At 35.5% G+C, this 27,268-nt stretch overlaps 1 protein-coding gene across 8 annotated transcripts in view; it reads left to right on the top strand.

Moving 5' to 3' along the window:
- Positions 1-27,268, top strand: part of rgs6 (regulator of G protein signaling 6) — a 132,945-nt gene that overhangs the window by 70,128 nt on the left and 35,549 nt on the right. For 5 of the 8 annotated variants that reach the window (NM_001035263.2, XM_068215504.2, XM_073932848.1 and 2 more), the window contains one exon: positions 27,049-27,145. In NM_001035263.2, the coding sequence (NP_001030340.1) occupies positions 27,049-27,145 (97 nt within the window). Of the gene's footprint in view, positions 1-19,983; positions 20,037-27,048; positions 27,146-27,268 lie in introns of all 8 variants that reach the window. The other 3 variants (XM_073932845.1, XM_073932847.1, XM_073932849.1) reach the window with 1 other exon arrangement.

The following is a 27,268-nucleotide window of genomic DNA, read 5'->3' as shown; positions in this document are numbered from 1 at the left end:
CAAATTACACACAATATCCTGGGAATCAAGCAAAGGAGTGATATACAGGCACTTTTCTCCCTGCACTCCGAGCACTGGTTATATGAGAAAGCTGTTCTGCTTTGTGAATTGATCTGATGTGAGCAATTGTTAAATCTAAACATCAGTCGCATGATGTAATTTACCTACATTTTCATATGTTCAGAATGACTGCAGCTGATTCTTTACGCAGTTATCTAAATGACATTTGGGGATAAACAGTTTGCATACTATTTTTTACAGTCAGGTCAATGTACAATGACAGAACCACACCAAAAAAGCAGATATGTTTTTAATGTTTCAAACATGGATGTTGATAGAGAGGCAGAGTAATGTAGTGTCATGTATGTTATGTACGTTTCTATAGGCCAGGGGTTTCCAAACTTTTCAGCCTGTGGCCCCCAAAATAACAATACCAGTGATTCGCGACCCTCAATATTCTCTGAGGTGCAGACAACAGCGTACACATATCAATAGGCCCAAATCTAAACATCGTTTAATTTTGGGGAACGCCAAATGGAGATCATCCTCCATGTTCAGTGATGGCCTGTAATTATTTTAATTAAATTCAATTCATCTTTATTTCTATAGCTCTATTACAATGTAGATTGTGTCAAAGCAGCTTAACATAGAAGTTCTAGTAGATTTAAATTGAAACTGTGTCAGTCCAGTCAGAGTTGAAGTTCACTTAAGAGCAAATCTATCTATGCGCAGCTCCACAAGTCCTACATTTTGATGTACATGAGTGTTAAGGTGTTAGAAAGTTGAACCTGGTGCCGTTAAAACAATCTGCTGCAACTTGCGCTATTGCTTTTTCTTTAATATAACGTAATCACCCCAGGGGTCGCAAAAAAATGTGACTGATGGCTTTTTATTTGCATGTGGTTTGTTTTTAGTGAATAACAAACTCCTTTCAAAAATACTAAAATATTCACAGCTTGAAACTTTTGAACAGAATTTCACTCTTTTATGCTCAGCTTTATAATGTTTCAACAATTAGAAATCGCTTGATGATTGTAATATCTAATATTTAAATTATTCTCAAATATCTTCAGTCATCTTCTAAAAAAATGTTGATCAAAAAGTAAGATGATACTTTTTCTTGCTTGTCGAATAATTTATAGCCCCCTCTCTACTATGGCTGCTTAAAAAACAAGATTAAAATCATATAAATAATGACACATAAACTCATGCTAGATTGAAATATGGTATTTACTCTCTCTGCCCATCTGTCATTACTAGTCAACTAATTATAGACCAGAATGCATTGAAACCAGCCACCTGCAATGTTTGAAAGCCAGTTAGCTGATAGCTCTGCACTGTAATATTAATGTCTTGTGGAAAAATTGGCATTCTTCCGTTGGAGAAATAAATGGTCAGTTGTGTATGGGGCAGCTCTTTATTTTTAGAATTATGCCTGACAAGGAGACTTAAATTCAAGATTAGTGGATGTTAACATCTTAAATTTATTAGGTTATAAGTGAAATGAATTGTTGTATTTTTTATGCCTTGTGAATTATGTGCATTGTTGCTTCTAATTAACTTGTCTATCTCCAGTCCTATAATAGATAAAAGCGGTTCTTTTTATATTCTCCAAACAGCTTGGACCTTATGTTGCCATGGAGACATATCAGCAGTCAATATGCCATCCTCTCCATTACTAACTTCATATTCAGTCATATTCAAAATAATCATTTACTTTGTGAGCAAAGGCAGAACCGTGAATGCGATATGATGGTGATTTGACTTAAAATTTTTCAATTTGTTTGGTTTTCTCTGCTCTGCTATGACATAATTCATGTAAATAAACATAATCACACCTAGAAATTCATTATGAATAATTTGATCAGCCTGAGACACATTTCCATTTCCACCTGGTATCAACATGCATTCGCACATGTACTTTTTATCACTTGTGTTTATTTTTCTTTACATATTGTAAAAACAAACAGCAAAGTACTGCAAATACTTGAGGTTTTACATTACCAAAGCAATCCGTTGTAAGCTACATTTGAAAGTGATTTGAAAATGGCAAAAAAAAAAAAAACATTCTTCGCCAGTTTACTCCTACACTGTAAAAAATTATGATCTATTAGTCATTGCAGCATATGTTTTTAATTCATTGTAAGTTATTAAACTAAGTTAATCACGTTCTAACTTAATGTGATAAGTTATGTAAGCTGATTTAAGTCAGTTGAACATAAAATAAGTTCAATTGACTTATAAGGTTAATCTGATTCAGCTTAAAAATTCAAGGCAACCTGGATTTTTTTTCACAGTGTAGTAAACTGTTTATTTAAAGCCAGTCTCTTTAGTGTCATCCACTTGTGATCAGATTGATGAATACACGTCTGTAAAATGTTAGTTCCCACAAATTGTTGTTGTTAATTACTTACCCTCATGTCGTTCCATCCCCTGATACCTTCATTCATCTTCGTAACTCAAACAAAGGTATTTTGGATGAAATTCAAGAGCTCCCTTATCCTCCATATACAGCAACAGTCCTGATATGTTCAAAGTCAAGAAAAGGAAGCCAAAACATTGTTAAAACATTCCAAATGACTTTAGTGGTTAAATTGTAATGATTTGAAGCTACAAGAACACTTTTGTTCACCAAAAGACCTGTACAAATTGCTGTTCACCTATTTTTCCCATGTCAAATTTGGGTGCACATTAACTACAAGCAATTTGATGCTTGTGTGTTTGTGTGTAAACTTTATAGTGCAAAAACAACATTACGTACATGTATTGATACTGCTGTTCTGTGTCAGTTAAATCAGTTGACTGTTGAAATTCTTTCATAATGCTACTTGTTATTACATTGTGATGAACGCTAGTGGTAATGTCTACTGTTAATAGGCAGAGAGAATTTCTTTTCCTCTTTAAATAACTCATGCACAAACGCTGCAGCATTTTATTAATTCAGTCAACATCAGTTGTAATTTATTGCCTTTATTAATATTATGTTTTGTGGTCATCGCTAGCATGCCGCAAGAGTTGTCAGTTGGGCTTAACTTTGCTTCTCTAATTTCTTGTTGTCTTGAAGTTGGAGCTTTGTGAGCTTCTGTCAGCTTTGGCATCGATTGCTTTGCCGTAGTCCTGCTATTGTATCAAATTCAAGTGTGTGATGTTCTGACAGTGTTGGCTGGATTGCCTCCGGCTCTGTGTAGATGCCACTGCTGTTCAGCTCCAGTGGGCCGTGTCATGAGAATCACTGAGATTAGAGAGCAGTGAATTGTTTTAAGAAAATGCTCTTGTATCTGAATTAGACAACAGTGCGCCTGGTGAAAACTTTAGTTTGTTCTTTCCTCCCTTTACAGTAGGTATCAATAAAAGGAAAAAAAAGCTCTGCATGAAACAAAGTGGCCACTAGAATGAAGCAAGGATACTACATACACGCAAAGCCGTTTGTCTAAAAATGTTTACAATGTATGTGCAAATTTTACATGTGATTTAAGTCACACTTTATTTTAGGATACAATTGTTGCTATTAACAAACCATTAACTATGACTTTTAGCTGAAAAAACCCTCCTAACTTACTGCCTATTAATAGTTATTAAAGATCCCATATTTTGCATTATAAAAGGTCGTATTTTACATTTTATATTTAATAAACATTTTCATCGTCTTATAATATGTATTTATTTTTACCTTATTATCCCAACGACTTCCATATGATTCGTTTAGCGATTCATTTCTTCCCAAACCCCTCCTTAGCGCGAAGCTAATCTGCACTGATTGGCTCTATGACCCAGACTGTTGTCATTGGTCGACTGGGATCAGTGCGAGACAGAGAGAAACGCCCACCATGTCTATAAAGTAGCAGAGATTATGAAAGAGCCTAATGCAGGTATGCAAAATGGCAGAGGATTATGGGTTCAGAAACGCATTTAAATCAGTAAAGGAAGAAGCACGCGTAACGTTTTCAACATTGTTTTGGACGCAAAATGTGAAATAGCTCCATAAAGATTTACCTGAGAGATACAGTACAAGCACTGATCTATAATAGGTAAGTGATTACAAGCCACACAGAGCGATTATAACTTATAACGTACAAATAAACACATATTTGGCAAACTATACAAAATGAGTAAACAATTTTAATTACACCTACATGTTATTATGCAGAGGAGGTAGAAACTGGTCCATATGAACTGTATAAGTTACTGACAAAGTCCCTGTCAAAGTCTGACAAAGTCCCATACATAATAATCTCTGCTGCTCCTTCCTTTAATAGCAAACGGCCAGCGAATCCCATGTTGCAGCGTAGGTTATTGTATCAAAAATCTGAAAAATTACAGGATCAAACACAGCACACAGTTGGCTAAACTGTAATATTGTTGTGAAAATTAACTTTAACCCTTTAATCCCTGCAGCCGAATTTCCATCTGTCAGTGGTTGTCATCTTTGTGTCATGATCAGTCCTGTGATTCCCCACGCTTTGCTAGTGTTTGAAGGGAAAAGCACCTTCACGTTTTACCGGATCAATCACATATTTGTTGATGGACTGTGTTGACGTCGACACGTTCAAGCAAAAGATCTGAACCCAACACGATAAATTTATTTGACTCCAAGTCTACTTTCAAACCTCAGCTGGATGTTTTCATTCACTTAATGTTGTTTTACACACTGCATAGAAGCTCATTTTCAAAAGCCCATAATTGGGGCTCTTTAAGGTAGTAATTGGGTTTAGGCATAGAAATTTAGATATGGAATGAGATCATGCATAACATGTAAATATATATTTTATAAGTACAAATAAACCTCCAATATCTTAATTATTGGCAGTTCATACTGAGCATTGGGACTTTGCTTGTTCACAAGGGGATGTTGAAAAATCTATAAAATATTCCAAATGAAAAGCTATTGATGCTCATATTGCTGAATGCTTGTGTGAGTTGATGAAATGATAGCAGAAACTATTAACTAAACATCTAAGTCAAATAGACTATAAGTATGTTAAATGTAATTTAACTTTGTTTATTTTTCATCTTATACTTTCACATATTTTTCTTCTAACTATAATTACATTTCTTATAACGTTTTAATGGGAAAAATAAAAGTGTGGCTTAAAAAATGTGTATAGGCACTAATGTGCATGATTTTAAAGAGAGCAAGACAGAGAGAAAGATGCAATAAATAAGGTGTAATTAACTTTCATACTCAAATGGTTAATAGAAAACGGTTAATAAACAAGTGTTTCGATGTTGAAATCAGGCTAATGTGTATTATCTTCTTGCATTTATTCGACTGACATGTTTACTTACATCTTTCCTTTATGCATATCAAGGAAGTGCATTTCTATAGAGTTTTTGATCAATTAAATTGTCTGGCCTTTTTCAAAGTCTGACTGCAATATTTTTATCAGGAAGCATCTAACATCTGTAGTCTGTGGAAAAAAAGCATTGGCCACGTGCACTTGTGCTCTTTGCAAAGCTCTAACTCTGCTCTTGACCTTCAGCTGATCCAAAAGCAGTCCGCAAGAGCTGTTTTAACTTTAATTATGAATTACTTACTAGAGAAACCTGCAGCGAACGGCAATCCATTCGTCTGCCGATTAACACACAGGCTTTGTTGCGATTATAATGATTTTTGAGAGGTGACCTCAGGGTTGTGGATTATCCTGTGGTGTTTGCTGGGCTCTGTGTGCAAATCTTCTCAGCTTATCCAAGACCCATTTGATTGCAAATCGTTGCGCCCTGAAAAGAGCTGTGGTTCACGTGCAGTGCACTACACCATTGCATCACTGACTTACCGAGCAGGATTGTTTTTAGGTCTCCATGTAATATATCATTTATTGCTCTTTAAGGCACTTAAAGTACAAAAGATTCTTTCACAGCCCTCCTAGACTTGCTGCCCCCTTCTGTGTTGTGACTTTTTAAAAAAGAGCCCTGAGAAAAAATTGAAGCTTTAAATTATTATTTAGAAATTCAACACAATGCCAAAGTAGAGAGTACTGTCTCATAAAAGGGCTTAATATTAACTTGCTGAAAGAATCTGTTTTAGTATACGTGTTAATGTGGCTTTGTCTTATAGCTGTTTAATGGTGAATTTTGCATAATTTTACACATTTGTGAGAGTGTGTGAATGACTTGCGCTGCTTTACATGGGTAAATGAGTATAATCTCATTTCCCTGTGAGAGAGCATGACATTGTAGCTCAAATGAATTGGAGAGGAAGCCATGTACAGTTCAAAATGTAGTGTGGAAATGGCAGAAGATGTGGTTGCTGGTTTTTTAGAGTATAATTGCACACAATTTTCAACTAAAAGTGTAAATCTGCATTTTTGCAGTTCATCATGTCTGCTACAAACTGCATGTTTTCAAAAATGATGACAATGTTGTCCATCTATAAACTGCAAGATTGTGTGAATTTGTGAAAACCGCAACATCATATGTATATGTTTAGTTTAGAGGCATGTGCGTCAAAACAAACATGATGGGCTACAGCAGTGGTTACCGTTTGTTGTTTTCAAACAAACGGTACCTTTATTACTATATCTATATGCGTTTATGTACAAATAATAGCCTAATGTAAAATTTACCAGCAAAACATCAATAGGCCATTTCTAACTGAAAAACGTACAGTAAGCCTTTAAATTGGCCCTATATTAGATGCTAATTAGTTTTTATTTTTATTTTTTATTTTTAATCTCATTTTGGGTGTGTGTCAGTTTTTTTTGCCTTTTACTGAAAAAATGCTCTGAGCTTGTCATGGTATTGGAGTTGAGTCATCTGCAAACGTCTTTTTAATTTGGACGGCCTCATGCATTCATTAGCAAGAACTTTGGTGCAGATAATACACTATGGCTGAGTCAGTGACTCTTTAATTCGAGAAAATGGAATAAAACTATAGTTTAGGTAACTGTCTTGGTATTTCCTGCATTTTGTGTTTCCAGTATTGCTAGTTTTGGTCAGCCAGGGTATGAAAATAACTAAGACAACATTGTTCTTCTAATTGTCCACTGCTATAAAATTTAAAAAATATGATGCGACTCCACCAGAAAAGAGATCGCTGAGGACCCCTTGTGGGGACCTGACCCCTCTGTCAGGAACTGCTGGGCTACAGGACCTTAATAGCACCTTGTGTTTCTTTGAATAGTAGTAAATCTAATTACAAGCCTGACAAATACAGCATTTTCAATTTCGTAAGGATCCTTTTACAGTATCAATTATGTAAATTAATTAAAATATAATCCGTTGAATAGAATTAAGTGTTTATTTAGTTGTTAAAGCAAAAAAAAAAAAAAAAAAAAACAAGATTTAAAACAGTTTGAATGCAAATGCCGTTAGGAGCTTAGGTTAAAATAAATGTCATTATTTTATAGACATGCCAGGGAACATTGGAATTTTATGCAGTGCTCCTTGTCTGGTCTGAGACCCACTTTATATCGTATATCTATCAGTCAGTAAAGATAATTGATTTTTAAAGAAATCAGACCTTAAACGCTTCGATATCATAATGGTTTGTCAGTTAACCAGAAACATCATGTCTGATACAAAGTGCATGTTTTCGAAAATGATTACAATGTTGTCTATCTATAAGCTGCAAGAATGTGTGAATTTGTAAAAACAGCGACGTCATGCATATGTGTAGTCTAGAGTGCATCAAAACAAAAATAATGGGCTATACAGGACCTTAAAAGCACCTTGTGTTTCTTTGCAAAGCGACAAATCTAACTACTAGCTTGGCAAAATACAGCATTTTTAGTTGTTGTCATGGACCCAGGTGGACAGGATAGAACACTGCTGTTATCGTGATTTGACACCAAGGTAGAATAAAAAAACTCATGTCATGACATAATGATCATCTGATACATGAAAATATTTCAAAGAGCCCAGCCATTAGGTTACCGAAGTAAAATCTCTTAATTTAATTATTTGGGAAATGGGCTATATGCACGTCAAGTGTTTATCAGCCACTGATAAATGTCTGATGAAAGGCTGATGTGACTATTTTCAGTTTCATAAGGATCCTTTTACAGTATCAGTTGTGTAAATTAATTAAAATATAATCCGTTAAATAGACTTAAGCATTCATTTATTGTTGTTTAAAGACATGGCGGGGAACAATGGAATTTTATGCAGTGCTTTTTGTCCGGTCTGAGACCACTTTATAACCAGTATATCAATCAGGCAGTGAAGATCATTGATTTCAAAGAAACCAGATCTTAAATGGGACAATTTTATAATGGCATAAGAGTGCACCGGAAGTGCTTGAGCTGGCTTAATAAAAATTAAAAGTCCCTGTACATATACTCCATTGATTTTTAATGAACATTTGAAGATTAAAATCAATGGAGGCCTTCTGTCAGTTCTAAGGTTGTAAATCAATTAAATCTGCTTTTGTTGGACCTACTGTATCTGTTTGCATTAATTCATTTTGAGTTTTATGTTGCAGTTTTACATTACCCATTATGCTTCCTAAAGTTTCACCAATCTGAGCGTTGTATCCATAAACTGTAAAAGATATGGACATAGTAACCGTGACGTCACCCATAGGTTTCCAAAGAGCGCAAATTAAACTACAAGTAGGCATGGCCAATGTCGCCATTTTGACATAACACAGGCATAACACTGTATGACAACATTTCAGATGACTGTTTTATAGCCTACAGCTAATCAATCTGTCAGATTCTGGAGTGCTTTACAGGTCTAAAAAAATTTTGAACTATAATTTATCTTAAATAATACAAATACATTTATAGAGATGCTATATAAGTATTTATTGAATTTATTGAATGGGATAGCCCCTTGAGATGAATCATCTTATTTTTGAGGGGGTCCCTAAAAAGTTCACAAATCAAACAGAGTACAACACATCATAAAGTACATACACTTGACAAGACAAACAAACAAACAAACAATCAAACAAGCAGCACACTCCACCTGAAACACTTCCCATAATAAAAGGCCTAAATAAGCAACAACATACAATCCAAAGTACAAACAATTTGATATGCAAATAAATAATAAACATTTAATTTGGAGCCAAATTTAATAACATTCACAAGTTGTTTCCAGAAGAGAAAATCAATTAAAACTTTTAATTTCTCTCACCTGAGAAATGGAGGCCATTTGAATGGTTTGAGAGCACAACTAAGTGCACAGAGCGTGCACATCTGATAATTATCGGAAATAACTCTGAAAGGCAATTGATTCTGTAAAGCCACAGAAAACAAACAGAAAAATTATGTATATGCTGAGTTCAGCAACTAATCAGCCGAAATCAGCTAAGGTGACCAGACAGCGAGCAGCGAGACCTAGCTGTCACTCAAGTACCAGGCTGTACCAGGCTGTAAACTTCCTGGAGCCAGCCCCCAAAGGCGAGTTGATGAATTAAGGTTTCAGTTACTTCCGTATTGGCTTCACGAAGGAGAGCGGGAGGTTGCCACTTGGTTATATTGAGCAACTCATGACAGAATTGTTTTTAGCCTGCCCATTCCACCAAAACAATACCCATGATGCTTTGTTAAAGTTCCATCAATCAGTGTTGCATTGAACAACTTGTGAGAAAATTTAGCTCTCCCACTCCCATTAAGCATCACAAATGATGTAATTAAGTAGATCTCAAATACAAAAATGTACACTAATATAAATGTTTGTATATATTTTCATTAAATACATATTTCATAGGGCCATGTATGTGCATATTTTCCTATACTTCAAATATATTTTGTTTTTACAGATACAACCGACAACTTTATGGATTTGTATCTACAATTTATAGTTTTGTTTGTGTAATTTTTAATGCCTCATGGGTTTCCAGAGAGAGCTAAAGCAAGAGAGAAAGGCACAGTAAAGTATACATTGAACTGAGTTTATTTCTGAGAGACTTTCATTTGACTATTGAAGTTTTCAGCTGGCTTTATACAAGACTTTGAATCCTGCAAACCTTGAAGGTCCAGGTGTAGAGTCTGCATTTAGACATCTGCTTCTGACGTGCAGAGCACAGAAGTGCTTTTTGATGAGAGATGAGATCAGCAGAGACCAGGCTTCACCTGAATCACCGCTTTTTCATGTCCCAGCTGCATGGCCAGGTGTTTCAAACTGAGGAGCCTCTTAATGTCGTGGAGGCCACTCACACAAAGGCAGAAGTTCACAGGTGGGTGTCATTTTTTAACTCAAGTGAGACCGCGTAGGCTGATGTGATGAATCTTAAAGAGAAACAGTGCTGTGCAAATGTCTTAGGCCAACCCCACCAGCTCCGTTGTTTAAGTAACGTTTTAATGACCATCCATCTTTATGTTTTGGTCTCTTCGTTATGATACAAGCAGAAAGTTTGAAAATACTGTATGAACACAAAATATCAACAAGCTGTTTTTAGAGCAAAATACCTTCTATTGTAAAATGACTTTCCTTGTCACTTACAGTAAACCCAGTGACGGAAATAAAGGCAAAATAAATAAACAGCGTTACTAACGGCAATACTTTTTTTTTAGTAACGAGTATTCAGTTGAATTACTTGAAGAGTTTCCACCATTGCAATGCTGTTACTGTTACTGACAATACAATGCATTATACAATACAATAATCTAGAACACTAAAGCGGTTTTCATGCAAGCAGCATATCTCTCTTAGCCAGCCATTGGACTTCTTTTTGGGGTGTGTGATGTATCTGTGTTCAGGGCTTGAGTGGGACACATAACCAGTCAGCGATGATGATTGGTGTGTCTGTGAACGTGGTGTAACAAAGAACTTAATGATTGGTATAGAGTGTATTTTTATCGTTTTCCAAAAAGTGCAGATGTTTACACACAAGCACACACACAGTCAGTCGCACATACACCAACGACCAGTAGTCAGAACAATGAAAAATCCAACAAGTTTAAAGGTAGCTTTTGCAAACTAGAAATAGCATTACTTGTCCCTTGTTGAGGTGGAAGGCAAAAATGTTTATGTATTGTGCAACTTATGCCCAGGTCTCTTTGCGTCAGTCACAATTCTCTAATTTATTGAATTACCTCACATTGTTACATGCCGCCACAAAATTAGTGGCTAAGAACGCAGGTGATAAGATGCGATCTGCTACCAAAGGAGGAGGTGAAGCCACGACATCAAAGCAACTAACACCTGATTTCTCTTCACTGCAAACACAATGTTTTTTTTATATTTATTTTATAGTCATTTGACATTAGATTTTTTTTTCAGTAATTTAATAGTTACTTTCCTTGGTAATCAGTTACTTTTATAACTCAGTTACTATTCGTAAAAAGTTACTAGTAACTATAACTAATTACTATTTTAAAGGAACTTGCCCAACACTGCTAAACACACAGTCTTGAACTTGTTATGGGAGATTGTTCCAGCACTTCCTCAAGTTCTTCTTTAGATTTAAACTCATCATATCTTTATTTCTCTGTCTAGGTGATCCCATTCTGCCTCTGTGATATTCAGGTCTTGACTTGTGCAGACCAATTTATTTCTGTCTGTGTTTTATCATTTGTTGCTCTCCAAATATGCATTCATAGTTCAGGTGAACACAGAGAAGATTTGCTAAAACCACAAATCTAATGCACTGTAAACCCTTATAATTATTTTATATAATAATTGAGTTGACCAAATGTGGTCTCTTCATTGAATTATCTTAAATGTTTAATCACAAATAAATTAAATGTTTAAGTACAGATAACTTAGAATGGCTTGTAGACTACACTCCCAATTTTTCAGCTTTTATAATTTTACCTAATTTCTCCCAGGGCCGTTTATATGGAAGTTAATGTTTAGCTGCACCATGTTGGTGTTTCGTAACATCTAGCTTTTACGAGATGGGTTGTTAGCCCAACGCTCAACCTCCAACCTGAAAGACCAGGGACAGACACTACAAATAGTTTACCCAATTCACCTATAGCGCATATCTTATCTGGAGCACCTGGAGGAAACCCACACCAACACAGGAAGCACATGCAAACTCCACACCGAATAGTTCCTGACTGTGTTCTATTCCCAGTTATCCCCCTATGCCCTCCTTAATTATTATCCCCCTGTTTATTTTTTTCCCAATTTCTGTTTAATGGAAAGAAGATCTTTTCAACACATTTTCTAAATATAACAGTTTTAATAACTCATTTCTAATATGTGATTTATTTTATCTTTGTCATGATGACGAAAATAATAGTTGACTAGATATTTTTTAAGACACTTCTATACAGCTTAAAGTGACATTTAAAGGCTTAACTAGGTTAATTAGGTTCACTAGAAAGGATAGGGTTATTAGGCAAGTTATTGTATAATTTTGTTCTGTAGACTATTGAAAAAAATATATAGCTTAAAGGGGCTAATAATTTTGACCTTAAAATGGCTTATATAAAATTAAAAAACTGCTTTTATTCTAGCTGAAATAAATAAGACTTTCTCCAGAAGAACAAATATTATCAGACGTACTGTGAAATATTCCTTGCTCTGTTAAACATCATTTGGGAAATATTAAAAAAAGAAAAAAAATCAAACAGGGCCTAATAATTCTGACTTCAACTTTATATATGTGTTTCTCTCCTGTGAAAATATTTGCCAGTTTGCATGTTCTGCTTGCTTGTTGTTGCTTAAGATGCTTTAAAATAAAAAACAAAAAAAAAATCTTTTTTGTCAAACAATACATTGCATTGCCTAGCACTAAAAATTTAAACATCAGATTCATTTTGCAACAAAAGTGCATCCCTACCTATTTTCTTTAAATTTTAGGTAATAGGCACCAATGAAAATAGCTGAATATTGTAGTTGTTTTTTTTAAGTTTATCAATTTCAAGTAATTTATCGTATTTAGTTATTGTCTGCTCTTTTGCTTTTTTTTTGTAAGTGTTAATTAGGGTTGGGTGATGTCGAACAATTTGGTTTGTACAATGTCTATAATGTGAAACATCGCGATGGACGATGGCATCGTCAGTGTAGGCGGCGGTGAATGAATTATTAATGAATAATTAATTCACAACAAATTATTTATCTGTAGCCTTCTGTTTCAACTCACCTGCATGATCTTTGTTTTATCCATAACCAAGTCATAAATAAATAAGAATAGGTTACACACAAATGACCACCTGTCAATCACTTTTTCCATGGGACTCTGGCATGAATAGGCAGTGTGATCTGTGTCCTTATAATGGCGTTGACAAACTTGGTTGGTAAAAAAAGGTGCACAACCAACAGCGACCAACCAACAGTATCTGAGGTTTCAACTAAAATGACCAGTACAAGTGTGAAAGACAAGGATTGAGGCTGTGACACGTTACCTGATAGATTCAAAAGTCAAAAGAGACATTAGTTAGAGACAAGATTAAATTCAAAATTAAATATCACATTTAACAACTGTAGTAAGACACGATCCAGCGGTACATCCTTGATAAACTGTCCGACATGCACTGCTCTGTGGGGTTTTGTGCTCAAAACACCTTCTGACTGCTATAGCTCGGACGTGTGTATTTTTCCTGAGCGGGTTGCTGCTGTGATGGGGACGGGGCTGAGGATCGCGATGCCGGCTCAGCATGGTGATGTTTATAGGCCATCAGCGATGGACAATGGCATCGTCTATCAACCCAACCCTAATGTTAATATGGCAGAATTCATAGACAGTATTAAATGTTAATTGGCAAAAGTTCACTTTTATTCCTGCAGAAAGTGTTTTCCAATTAACTTCTTTTCTGTGCATCCTCTGACCACTTTTCACAGTGCATTATTATCTCGCCGTGGGGTTTGAAGCTGTCATAACACCGCCTCTGAGAATAAGAAATGCGTGTCACGTCAGTATGCGCCTCGGGTAGACATGCTTGAGTGTCATTCATCAGGACCTGGCTGTGGAAAATCAACAGCATCGATTGTTCACATATCTCCTGCGGGGAGTGAGCAGGATATGCTGCAAAGGTATTATCATCAGGAGCGCTTCCCATGCTGTTATCTATGGCAACACTAACCCGTCTCACCGACTAACCCACGTTGCTTTACCACAGAGCCCGAGCTTGATGCATCTCCAAAGTGGTGTTTTAATTTCATGGGTTTACCTGGCAAGCAAGTGCACTAGAAGATGCTTTGCTACAATGCAGTTGGCTTCAGAAATGACCTTACTTCTTAAGTGGCTTCAGCAGAGGTGAAAATCTGTCCTTGTTTTTCTCTTTTCTCCTCAGCAAGAGTGCCATTGACAGGCTGCTGTAATCAAGTTTGAAAGATGGGCTTGATTGAGAAGGGGCTCTTATGAGTGAATCTGATATGCAGCCACCCACATCTGTGGCTGCCTCTCATTTAAATCCCTCCGAGACACAGAGACAAGTCAGTTTCATGTAGTCATCAGCATGTTAAGATGTAAATCAATGTGATGTATAGTTTTCTGTTTGTAAAATTATCCCGTAAATGCAATTTTGTGGCAATTTGGGACAGTATTTTACATTTTGGTGAATTAGTGGATAATTTGGTGTGTTTGTATAATCTCATTTCAAGTAAATGGTATTCTTGTGTTCGTAATTTGTTGTATTTTTCATTCAAAATGAAAAAAAAAACACAGCATTATGCATGGAAGGCGAGTTATTTGCGATTCATTTATGTGTATGTCACCATTGGCTCACTGGAAATACATACTTCAGCCTACACTTTTGGGTAATACTTTGTTTTGATGGTCCATTTGAGTATTAGAAGGCTGTCTGCCTTATATCTGCTGATACTGCTCCTACAGACACAAGAAACTTAACAAGTACATGTCAACTTACACTAACCCTAACCCCAACCTAACAGTCTACCCATAATCTAATGATATTTAGTTGGCATGTAGATGCAATGTAGCTTAAATTCAACAAACACACCATCGAAATAAAGTGTGATCCACTTTTGTGCAACTGCAAAATTGTACTTAAACATGTGAAGAGTTCAGATGCCCTCTAAATGACATCAGACATTTTCTCCCAAAATGAGCCTCCCATGTTTATGTTCAAGTATTTGACTTTAAAGACAATCAAAAGAACTTATTCATCACTATAAAAGTAACATGTCTGAGCCTACACACAAGAGTCGCAGAAAAATGCTTATTTTAGAAGTAAATATCTCACAGCATTTAGAGGTTTTTTGCAATTAAACTCTTCACATGCATTACTGCAGTTTCTAGGTAAAATGAATTGCCATGGGGCAGTATGGCACCAACAACAACAACTTTTGTTCCTTTTCACACTAGTGATATTTACAGGGAGATATCAACATATAAAGGATAATTGTTGTTCAGTTTTAAAAAAAAAACTGAAAAACAAACAAACAAACAAAAAAAAAAACACAAAACAACTTAACAATGTCTATTTGCAATAGCATATGTTTGTCTAACCTGTCTATCTTTGTATTCCTTCAAGAAGGATGTGTATCTAAAACCCACAATGTACCCCAAGTAATGTATTTTAGAAAAGTAGACAGTGCCCTCTAGTGGATTTGTCAACTAAAAGTGCAATTAAAGAACCCAGAGGAACATATTTTACATTTTTGTTTTCAAAAGTTTTCAATTTTAGTCCCACAAAAAGATGGTATTGTGTAAATGAACTGCCCAAACACATACTCTGAAAGTTACTTTTATAGTTGAAAATTTTGTTTAGTTAAATATTTGAATCTTCCAGTTCCTGCTGGAATGACTGGATTTTTCCTGTGAAAATTTCTTTGTAACTGTTCAGGAATTACTGCTATAGTTCTGGCAAAATATTTAACTGTTTATCTCAATATATACTGTTTCTTACTGTGTACTGTTGCCTCAGCAAGCTCAAGGCAATGCAGAGTGAGCGCTTGCCAATCAAATAATTTTGCCCTTTTGGTGCCAGTTTTTCCATTAGAAAAGTGACAAGTGAGTGTTGCTTGATCCTCACTTGATAGTTTCTGTCAGGAGCTCCTCTTTTAAATGTCTTTTCTGTGGTGGAATTGTCGAGATATTTCTTTATAACAGGACTGCTTCACTTAAAATACTTCACTGAATTCCCAAGAGAACCTCAAGCACTTTATAAAGGACACGTGCTGGCATTAAAAACAAATTTCCTTTTTTTTTAGTTACTCAGGCACGTTTATTCAAAACGTGCTTTAAATCCATCAAAATATATTTCACATATACAGTATAGATAGGTTGTAAACGAAATGGATAAAGGGAATGTTTTTTTAATAATTTATTTTGCAAATCAGTTATTAAGTGCAACAAGAAAATACATTTTGGGCAATGTACAGTAGTCAGACTATTAGAGTATTAAGAGAGTATTATGTTTTTGAAAGGAGTTGCCTTTGCTCAGTAAATACTGGGTTTATTTGATCAAATAAATCTGATCATTTGAATTTTATTAGCTATTTTATTTCTAAATATATTACTGTAGCTTATCTGAACTGTAGCCTGTCTCTGTGATGACAAAGCTGAATTTTCAGCAGCCATTACTCAGCCAAAAGGTGCTTCAGAAATAATTTTATATGCTAGTTTGGTTTAATGTCCAATTTGAAATGTTTACTGTCCAATTTGAAAGCGGTTGCTTCAAGTTTTTGTGGACTGTTTTTAGGATTCTTTCATTCTCTATTGTTTGTTGCTAATGCTATGCTCTGCCAGTTGAGCTATATAAAAAGTCTGTATTTCCTTCATGCGTAATATTAATATCACCTACAACAACACCTTCCAAATATTTGTTTTCGTTGTTGTGAACTTGTTAAGTGCTGTGCCAGTTCTTGTCATTTGCCTCTGGAAAATGTTTACTCGAAGCGGAGGCTTCTTCAACAGCTTTCCTTGAAGAAGCAAGAGCGCTAATTGCTACATTTAGCACACGCTGCGGTGTCCTCTGAGGGGGACGGGACTCTGATAACCTAATAAGAAGTCGGCACAGTGTTTTGACAGATTATGACATATGTAAGTGCTCTCTGGGATGGTGCCAACATGAGGACCCATCCTAAAAAGAGCTCTTTAGTGAGTGCGGCTGATTGTACTGAAATAGAGTGACAAGCCAGCAGGAGGCGGCTGAAGAGTCTCTCTGTGAGATAAGGCATGACATTCGTTAAGTTCATTTAATGGCGTTCACTCTCATTAAGGGGAGGATACATGACTTCATCATGATGACTGCAGTGAATTTACTGACAATCAGGCTCTTTTCGTTATAGATTATGCTGCTGGCCTTTGTAATAGACCACTTATACAACTTTAAGAAAGAATGTTGATTTGAGTAGCAAATTTAGAAAATGACTGTTTCGTCAAAGGGATGAAAAACTTAAATAAAATTATGCTATCAGTTAATTACCCTTGACTTGTCCCAAACCAATTTGAGAAGCAGATATTCAGAAAAATGTTGGAAAGCTTTACATTGTTGACTTTCATATATTTGTTTTTCCTCATAACAAAGTCAATGGTTACATCGGTTTCCAACATAGTTGGAGATTCAAAGCCGATTTTTTTTAAGCTAAATGTTAGACAACTAAAAGGCAGTTTGCACAAAATGTATGTTTTTGTATTGCATTACACGATTTCTTTCAGGATTTTTCTGTGCTAGATGTAGATGTTCATAAAATGTTCATTTTTGCATGTTTTTTTTTTTTTTTTACATGAAATGACATTTAAAGCTGAATTTACAGTCTTTGGTATCACAAAATTCTTTGAAAATCATTCTTATATGCTGATTTGATGCTTAAAGGGCCCTGTTTCAGCAGGGTGTTTTCACACCTCTACTTTGGAAAAAGTCAGGAAAGTGGGCGTGTCCAGCTCTGTTTAGGGGGGAGTGTTGGGGAAAAAGGCATGGTCCAAAAAATTGTGCATAAAAATGGGAGTGTCAGTTTGGGCACTGATTTTTACACAGATAAAATAAACACAGACTGGAAGCGTGTATCTTTCATGCAATGTTTGTTACTGCACAGTGAATGAGTGGAAAACAACCCTCCGCATTTCTCTGTAACTTAGATGCACTTGGTAGATAGCATCAGAAAGCTGTGTGTGTTATTCCTGTCACAAAATGCGGCGAAAATCCTCCACGACGGTAAATTTGGTTGTGGTGCTAAACTTACACGTTTACACTCGGGAGAGCAGCATTAACAGCAGATTTTCAGTCCATAATATTGTAGTGATTTTAACGTATGGTAAACTTTATTAACTTAGAAATCATTTAACTAAGGTCCATCTTTAAACACTGAAAGAGTACTGCTGACGATACAAACTAACTTTAACTCTGAATAAACAAAGACCACTCGTCACTCACTTACCAAATCTGTAGATTTGCTAACAGCAAATACGGAAAAACACATCTGTATAGACATACGTGCCTTTTGGATCGTTTTTACGAGGGAAATACATTTTGTTTTGCTTTACGATTGTTGTAAAAGTTTTAAAACTGTATGTATAAATGTGCCTGCATAGTATTATCATCACACATATTTAAATAAGTGTATCGCGTGTGTGCACACAACCTGCTTACCTTAACAAACAACAGAAATGAGGCGTGAGGAACAAGTCTATCAAATGCCTGCAAGTTCCATCATGGAAAGAAAACAACATTCAGTATTCTTTTCATGTCACGAAGTACTGCGAAAAGCAGCACATACAGTCACATCTGCTATACATTTTCAGGAGGAGTGTAAATATTGCAGTTATGTCAGTTAAATGTGTTCAGATGAAGAAAAAAAATGAAGAATAATCTATTGATCACGTTAAAATGACAGTTAACATGTATGTATTTTTTACACGTTTATTCACACGTTTGCATTACTGAGAGCAGGAAAGAGACCAGCTGGTAAGCAGTATCTTCATATGTAAGCAGTATCTTCATATATCATTTAATTTAAATATATAATCAACAAATTAATCTGTCTTGACAGCCTTTACAAGGGAAGGCATTATTAATATGAACTCACAATTAGAAAAATACTACAAACTATAAAATACTATTCATGAAAATGCTTAAATAACAGACAAACCCAAATACCCAACGTAAGCGAGCTGCGCTCCAGAGCAGTTCAGCTCGATGACGTATAACATCTCTGCCACCGCCTGTAGTCCCATTTAGCAACTTGATAGCAACCGTCTTTTTAAAGAAGCATAACCGATTTAAAAAATCAAGAGTGTGATGTGTTTTATGTCAAAACGTGAAAGCATCTGGTGTTTCTGTTAGCCACGAACCTTATATAAGCGATTTTACTAAAATCCCATTGACTTTGGGACGAGGGAACCGTAACTGCTAAAATACTAACTCGCTTTCAGGTTTTTGCAAACAAATTGACGTCATAGTTCCGTCACTCTATGGCGCATTGCGTGCACTGTAATCCACACGTAACACATGAGTCTTACTCATGAATAAATGCAACACACTCAGAGACGTAATAGGGAGCAGGTACAGATGTCCAGTCTACACGCTGGAATACATGCTAAGATCTCATGGCCATGACGCAGCTTCAAAATTTGTTTCAAACCGGAAGTACGAATCTGCTTGAAATAACGCAAAAACAACCAATTTACACTTTTTAGTGAAATATATGTGTCCTAATATTGTTTGTAGCAGTGTGGGACACATTAATGACCGTCAACAGCTCAAAAAATGTGTTTTATTGTTTCATGACCCTTTAAGAAACTTAAGAAATTGTGCTCCTTAGCATGCTAGATTTATTACCATTTTTAACTAAAAGCTTTTTTTTTTTTTTTTGCTTTTAATTGATTAATTTAATTTATAACTGATATTTAAATGTGACTTACTGCATTGGTTTATTAAGTTAATAATGATATCTACATAGTAGGTTTATGGCTTCGGTAAGTTGATAAAATCTCTAGAAAGGGTTTTATGAGCTCATTTATTACTCCATAAAATATCCCTAGAATCAGAAGGTCCATGATTGACCATATATGGTTTGTGTCATGAATGATACACAGCATGGTGTACATGGAACACGGACAAATATAGACCAAATCAGAATAACCTATTTTGCTAACCAGATCTGTTGTGGATAAAGATTAAAATATAATTAAACTAGACAAAAGAGAGAGATAGAAATGTTTTTCTTTCTATTTTATAGCCACAGCCAAAGAAAACACAGCCAGGAATTAATATCAACCTCTGCATAAACAGGTGAGCTGATTGATTTAACACAACTCAGAAGTCCGTGTTTGTTGAAACATGTGCATGAAATTTCACAATAATCCAGATAAATTAACAAAAGATGTAACTAAACACACCTTATGCTTCTTTGGAGGGGAGCTGAATAAATGTGTAAACTGAAAATCTTGCATTTTGAACCCTGGGGCATGTCTTGTGCTGTCGTCATTGTGCAGAAATGCACAGTAAACTATTTGGTGCTTGCATTTTCTAAATAAAAGTCACATATACATAGTAAGTGAAATACGCTTTCAATAACGGAGGAAAACTATCACTAGAAAAAGTTTGGCTTATCAAACGCAGCCTGAGGCATGCATAGTAATGATTTCAGAACTTTTTTTAATGATCTCAGAACCGCATGACATCAGGTCCGGATGAATGACCTAAAGTAGGCATACATGCAAATGTGGAGGGCATGGCCTGTGAGTCTCATCACAGTTTATTTTGTGCTCTGATTGGCCTGTTGTTCACCGGGGTTTTACACTCATGAAATTACATGAAAATGGCTCATGAGATGTCCATATCCATTAGTGACCTTTTTTAATGTTCTTCTATGCCTTGGTTTACCCAGATTTTCATTATAGGGCACCTTTAATATCTTTATCTGTCCATAATACACCCCTTGTCTGTTTTTTTATTTAATTTTATTTACCTTATACGCCTACAAATTTTTTTTGAATAACAGGCAGATGTGAGGCTGTTGAAGAGATGTCATTTTGTCTTTCAAACACTGTTTATCTGTATTGCTCTGCTTCCTCGTCGTCGCTGGGTTTAGAGGTGGACTTCTTTATGTCTACAGTCAGTGTCTCTTGTGGGACTCCGGCCAACACTCATCGACCCATTTACTATAGTTTGCGCCATAGACTCGCATTTTAGACACTAGATAGAGAGCATTAAATGGAGTGAAGTGCTTTCATGGGTAGAGAGGGGAAATTAGCGTCACGTGGCAATGGATGGGATGACTAGAGGGTTTTTTTTGGATAATGAGGGTGGATTCAGCTGTATGTTTTGTTCGATGTGGCTGATGATGTTTGTCTGTGTACTTGAAGTGAAGTGGCCTTGCTTTATTTTGTCAGTGCCATGTTGTGTGGGCACACATTGGTCGAGGGAAGACTTTGATTGTTTATATGTAGCGACTATATGTATTAAATGTCTCAGAAGCAGCTGAGATCTTGCCTCCTACACGACATGTGCGAAAAAAGTGCCACAGAGCTGTGATGACAACATGCAATCTCCAAAGCAGAGAACGTTACCTAATCTCATTACACTGGCTCTCTCCTGCAAAACCACGAGCTGTTTTCATCTGTGTAGGGATTATTTATAGACCGTAGGTGCGAGCTTGTATATTGCAAAGGCCTCTGCTGATGCTCAGACGCCAGCATAGCCAGAGAGGAATGACAACAGATGTTCCCATCACAAGTGAAAGGACCAGTACAGTGGCTCTGCAAGATTTGGGAATATAAATAGAAACAGTATGTGGGGCCCAAGACTGTAAAATGCCAATTAATATTCTGTATAGAACTAATATTTTTGCTTGGGGTAAAGGAGATGCATATTAAGGGGCCTATCATACATCAGTCACAATGTGGCACCAGGTATGAGTCAAATGTTTTGTTTGTTAGTTATTGTATTCATGTCTTAGCCAATGCGTTTTAGCGAACCCTGGGCATGCTGGTCTAAAATGGAGTTGTGTTTAAGGTGCATTTCAGATGTGTTGCTGTTTTAAGCTGACTGAAATTGATAGGCAATGACCAAATAAAACCTGGGCTCTAGTTTTTTGGTTTTTATAGAGTGCGTTGTGCAAAACCCACATACACAGGGATGCGCAGTTCAGAAATCAATTTAAATATTAAAACATTGAAATGAAAAAATGATTAGAATTATTATTGTCTATAAAAATATAAAACTGTTACCTCATCCCATGCCTTATTCATGTCATGGGGCTTTGGTGGAATCTGGCTCGTTTAGTAGATGGTCTGTTCACATTTTAAAGATAATGCACGAGCAGATCCGTTCCCTTACTAGTGATGTGTTTAGATTTTCTGCTTAAAATCCACCATGTCAATAACAAATACACTAATGACATGGCTGCAACCAGCTCCTAAAGGAAATGGGAGATTTTAGATCACCCTTTAAGATCATGTGCCGGGTGTGACAACCATTTTTCCCATGCTTAAAATATCAAAATAAAAAAAGTCTGTAAAAAATATTTTTCAAAACCATTAAGCTTTATTTTCAAATTCACTTAACATTAAGAAAGGCTAATTAACCTCTTCAGACCTGAAAATTCAGAAAAATGGGATGTCATGTGATGTCCATTGTAATAGACGCAGGGTCTGAAGGGGTTAACACAAGTCCAACCAATATTATGACATTTTAAAATTTGAAGTCAAGTTTGACTCAACAAACAAATAACAACTCAGGTAAAATTTAAAGAAATAAGTTGAGTCGATGTAACAACAAATGTTGGCTTAGTAGATGCTTGATTTTAATTTTAAAGTGTGAAACATTTTTATCACATTTTTTCTTAAGTGAAACTAAACTTTTATTTTGAAAGTTTCTTTTGACGATCTTTAAGATTCTGTGTTCACATTATATATATATAGCTGAAGTCAGATTTATTAGCCCCCCTGAATTATTAGACCGCTTGTTAATTTTTCCCCTTATTTCTGTTTAACGGAGAGATTTTTTCCATCACATTTCTAATCATAATTAGTTTTAATAACTCATCTGTAATAACTGATTTAATTTTTCTTTGCCATGATGACAGTAAATAATATTTTACAAGGCGTAGATATTTTTCAAGACTCTTCTATACAGCTTAAAGCAGGGGTGGAGACCAACCTCCGGGCCTTATGCGGCCCGCCAGGCCATTTGATCCGGCCCCATCCGTCAATTCAAAATCAGCCCTCAGGAAAGAAAAAAATAATACATTTATGTTATAGAAAGTGACAGTTGTACACATGTGTTGCTCTACAAAGCTTAGTTTCACATGAAATTGACTAATGCTGTAATGTAACGTTTGCAGCACAGGATGTGCATCATTCATTGATGTACGTTCGAATCAGTCATATTTTTAATAGCGCGAATGACACCGCATGGCATGCTTCTGTGTGTGTGAGCGCGGTTATGCCTAGTTCAGACTGCGTGATTTTAACCCCGATTTTGGCTCGCCGACAGGTTTTGAGAAATCGCCGACAAATGCCTGAAATCATGCAGTCTGAACTCGGCATAAGATGTGTGTGCTTGCTCGTCTCCGAGGCTAATGCCGAGTTCAGACTGCATGATTTTCAAACTAGTCGTGTCACAGATGTTTTCACACTGCATGACTATCTGGGCTAGTGTTTCGTCGCTGCTTTGTTTACACTGCAAGATGGTTCGGCAACATGGACATTCACATTGCATGACTTTACAATAGGGAGAATCGCCGACAACTTCGTCCAAACTACATCTCACAGCCAAAAACATGTAGTATATCTTTTGTTATTAACTACATAATGAGAAAGAAGCCTTTAATGGGGTAGAACATGTACATGTTGGCTCACCTGGGTTTAAAGGGAATTAGCCATTTCTCCTCAACGTTGATAATAAACTAATTTCTTTCTGTATGAAACGTCAAACAGACACAGTTGCTCCTGAGTCCTGTCAAACCTCCACTAGTTTTTCCTCCATTTCGTGGGTCCAAATAAACCGAAAAAGATCGCTTTTAACTTCTCCCCCAGCCTCCCGCTGGCCTGCAGCAGTTATACACACACGCACACACAAGTGAAAGCTGCTCTCTCATTGGCTGTAGGCGATCGCTGATGTTATTTTTAGTCAAAACTCAATTCACACGGCATGATTTGAATCGCCGACAGCTCCAGATATTTAACATGCCAAATATCTCACAGGCATCGGCGACTCATCGGCGATTCTCTCAGATCGCGTCTTGGATCGTTCATACTGTGTGATTGTCACTCACGTGCATGAGCAGCGATTTGCCTGTGATTTCAGGCATTTGTCGGCGATTTCTCAAAACCTGTCGGTGAGCCAAAATCGGGGTTAAAATCACGCAGTCTGAACTAGGCATTACGGCATATTAATGCGAGCAATTTAATGCATAAATACATGCACATTTGTGTTAGAGTGCTGTGTTTAGTGATTATTCATAGTTTGTGTAATAAACAAACAAGTTGAGAATCAAAAAGCATGTGAAAGAGAAACTATATCAGAGCCGCACTATTCTTAAAGGGACAGTGTGCACTATTCCTGCTGCCGACTGTTTTTATTAACAATCAAACAACAAAAGGACAAAATCCCTTACAGCTCTTGACTGAAGGACTTTTGTAGTTGATGTTTTTCTTACAGTGAAGATCCTTAAAGCACAGTTTGTTTCATATTTTTATTCTATTGTATTTATTTCCCTTTCCTTATTTACAGAGGAAAATAACTGTATATACTGTATTAAGTTAAAAATCAGGTTTATTTTCCCACCTGAATTATTAGCGACCCTTTCCCCCTAAGATCTGTTTCATAGAAAGATTTATTTTCAACCATGTTTTAAACACAACTGATTTAATAACTCATTTCTAATAACTGAATTCTTTTATCTTTGCTTTGATGACAGTACATTATATTTTACTAGATAGTTTTCAAGATACTAGTGTTCAGATTAAAGTGATATTTAATGGCTTAATTAGTATAATTAGGCAAGTCATTATATAACAGTAATTTCTTCTACAGACAATCAAAAATATATTCAAGCGGGGGCTAATAATATTGACCTTAAAATAGGTTTCAAAATATTAAAAACTGCTTTTATTCTAGCCAAAGTAAAAAAAAATTTTTTATTTAGTATTAAAAATGATAGGAAATACTGTGAAAAATTGCTCTGTGAAACATCATTTGGGAATTATTTATATATATAAAAAACTAATTCAAAGAAGGGTGAATAATTTTGACTACAACTAATAATCCTTTTGAATAATCGTGATTTAAATTATGACCAAAATAATTGTGATTATGATTTTTCCCATAATCGAGCAGCCCTATAAATTAGTATGGCCCCTAAACAATGTTACAAAAATGTAAATAGCCCTTGATAAAAAAAGGTTCCCCACCCCTGGGTTAAAGTGACATTTAACTAGGTCAATTAGGTTAACTAGGCAGGTTAGGGTAATTAGGCAAGTTATTCTATAATGATGGTTTGTTCTGTAAGCTATAGAAAAAAATAACTTAAAGGGGCTAATAATTTTGTATTTATATATACAGTTGAAGTCAGAATTGTTAGCCCTCCTGAATTATTAGCCCCCCTGTTAATTTTTTTTCCCCATTTTCTGTTTAACAGAGAGCAATTTTTTTTCAACACATTTCTAGTTTTAATACAGCACAATAGTTTTAATAACTAATTTCTAATAACTGATTTATTTTTTCTTTGCCATGATGACAGTAAATAATATTTGACTAGAAAATTTTCAAGATACTTCTATACAGTTTAAAGTGACATTTAAAGGCTTGACTAGGTAAATTTTATTTAACAGGTTATGGTAATTAGGCAAGTTATTGTATAATGATGGTTTGCTCTGTAGACTATCGGGAAAAATAGCCTAAAGGGGCAAATAATTTTGTCCTTGTGTGTGTGTGTGTGTATATATGCACACACACACACACACACACACACACACACACAAAGTGGGGGTATATACTGTATATATTAGAGCTGTTAGCACATTAACGCATGAAGTTAATTTGAAATATTTAATGAGTAAAAAAAAAATGTACACAATTAACGCAGATCCAGTGTGTATATATATATGTTTTTTTTTTGGTCAGTGAGTCTATCCATTTTTCCTCATTTTTTTCCTCAATAAAATTATAAGGCCCAATATATGGACTAAAACATTTAATGTACATTTTTCACATCTATTAATGTGAGCAGTAGATGTAGGTGTGTGTTTACACCTGTTATGACTGACAGTTTAATTAGAATGTGATACTACAGATGGCTGGAAAAATATGCAAAATACTAGATCAAGCTTAGTGGTGGACTGATATAACTGACTGTCAGCTTTCAATAGAAAAAGATTTTAGTACATTGGCTTATTACATTAAGTATTATTATTACATTAACAAATTTGCTTATTAAAATGTTTTTGAAAGAAGTTTTTTTCATGCCCACCAAATTGGCATACATTTAATCAAAAATACCGTAAAACAGGAACAGAGTGTCCGCGGGGTCTTAATTTTTTTTTTTTAAATGTCTTTGATTTAAAATAAAAAAATTTAGTCCTCAAAACTCTTAAATTCACTAAAAGAATCTCTTGAGTGTCGTTTTAAATGGGTCTTAATTTTGCCATGTTCATGTAAATTCATTTATATTTTGTTTATTATATCTTTTTTTAATTTAGCTTGTTTTGACACATTATTTAAAATGTGGCCAACAAATACCTTTTTTGATAGAGCAAGTAAAAGTCTTTTCTGCTGACCCAACCAGGCCATTACAGCAAAATCCTTAGCATTTAGCCCTGTTTAAATCTGAAATTTCATTCTTAAAAAGGTCTTGAAAACCCTTCTGTAATATTTAAAAAATCTTTTAAATATCTATACATTGCGTAATAAACACAATGCCACCTACAGTAGATGATCATTATGTTTGTGATAGTTCAACAGCTGTTATTCCTCATTAATTATTTTAAACATTTACAGAAATGTATACTATTTTTTATCTAGTGAGCTATAATAAAATGCTACTTATGGTATATAACAAAGCATTGTGTTTTTATTTTTTGCTGAATTCACCACATTGCATGGAGCAAAAATAGACTGGGTGTAGAAACTCTTCTGCAGCTCTGCTTCTGCTGTGCTGCTCCTGCTTTTGTGGGCTGTGTTAATTCTGTATCCTGTCAATATGGGTGCTGAAATAAACTGAAGCAGACTGACTGTAGGTGCAGTATGAGATGTGAGTCAGCTGAATGAACTAGACAGACTCTCTCTTCTGTTTGTGCAGATCGAGGACATCATCACACGCCTCCAAGATGAGGCTGAAGGAGTGCCTGTCAGAACCGTCAAGAGCTTCCTCACCAAGATTCCTAATGTGGTTACAGGTAAACTAGCAATAATATTCTTCTGTCTGTCTGACCGTTTGTCTATATACAGTTAAAGATTTATTAGCCCTCCTGAATTATTACCCCTCCCTCATGGTATAACAGTGGTTTGTTTTCTAGACT

This window comes from Danio rerio, chromosome 20 (genome assembly GCF_049306965.1).
Source record: "Danio rerio strain Tuebingen ecotype United States chromosome 20, GRCz12tu, whole genome shotgun sequence".
In the NCBI taxonomy this organism is placed as follows: Eukaryota; Metazoa; Chordata; class Actinopteri; order Cypriniformes; family Danionidae; genus Danio; species Danio rerio.
The sequence above is the reverse complement of the archived record's forward strand: the minus strand, read 5'-3'. Positions and strand labels throughout refer to the sequence as shown.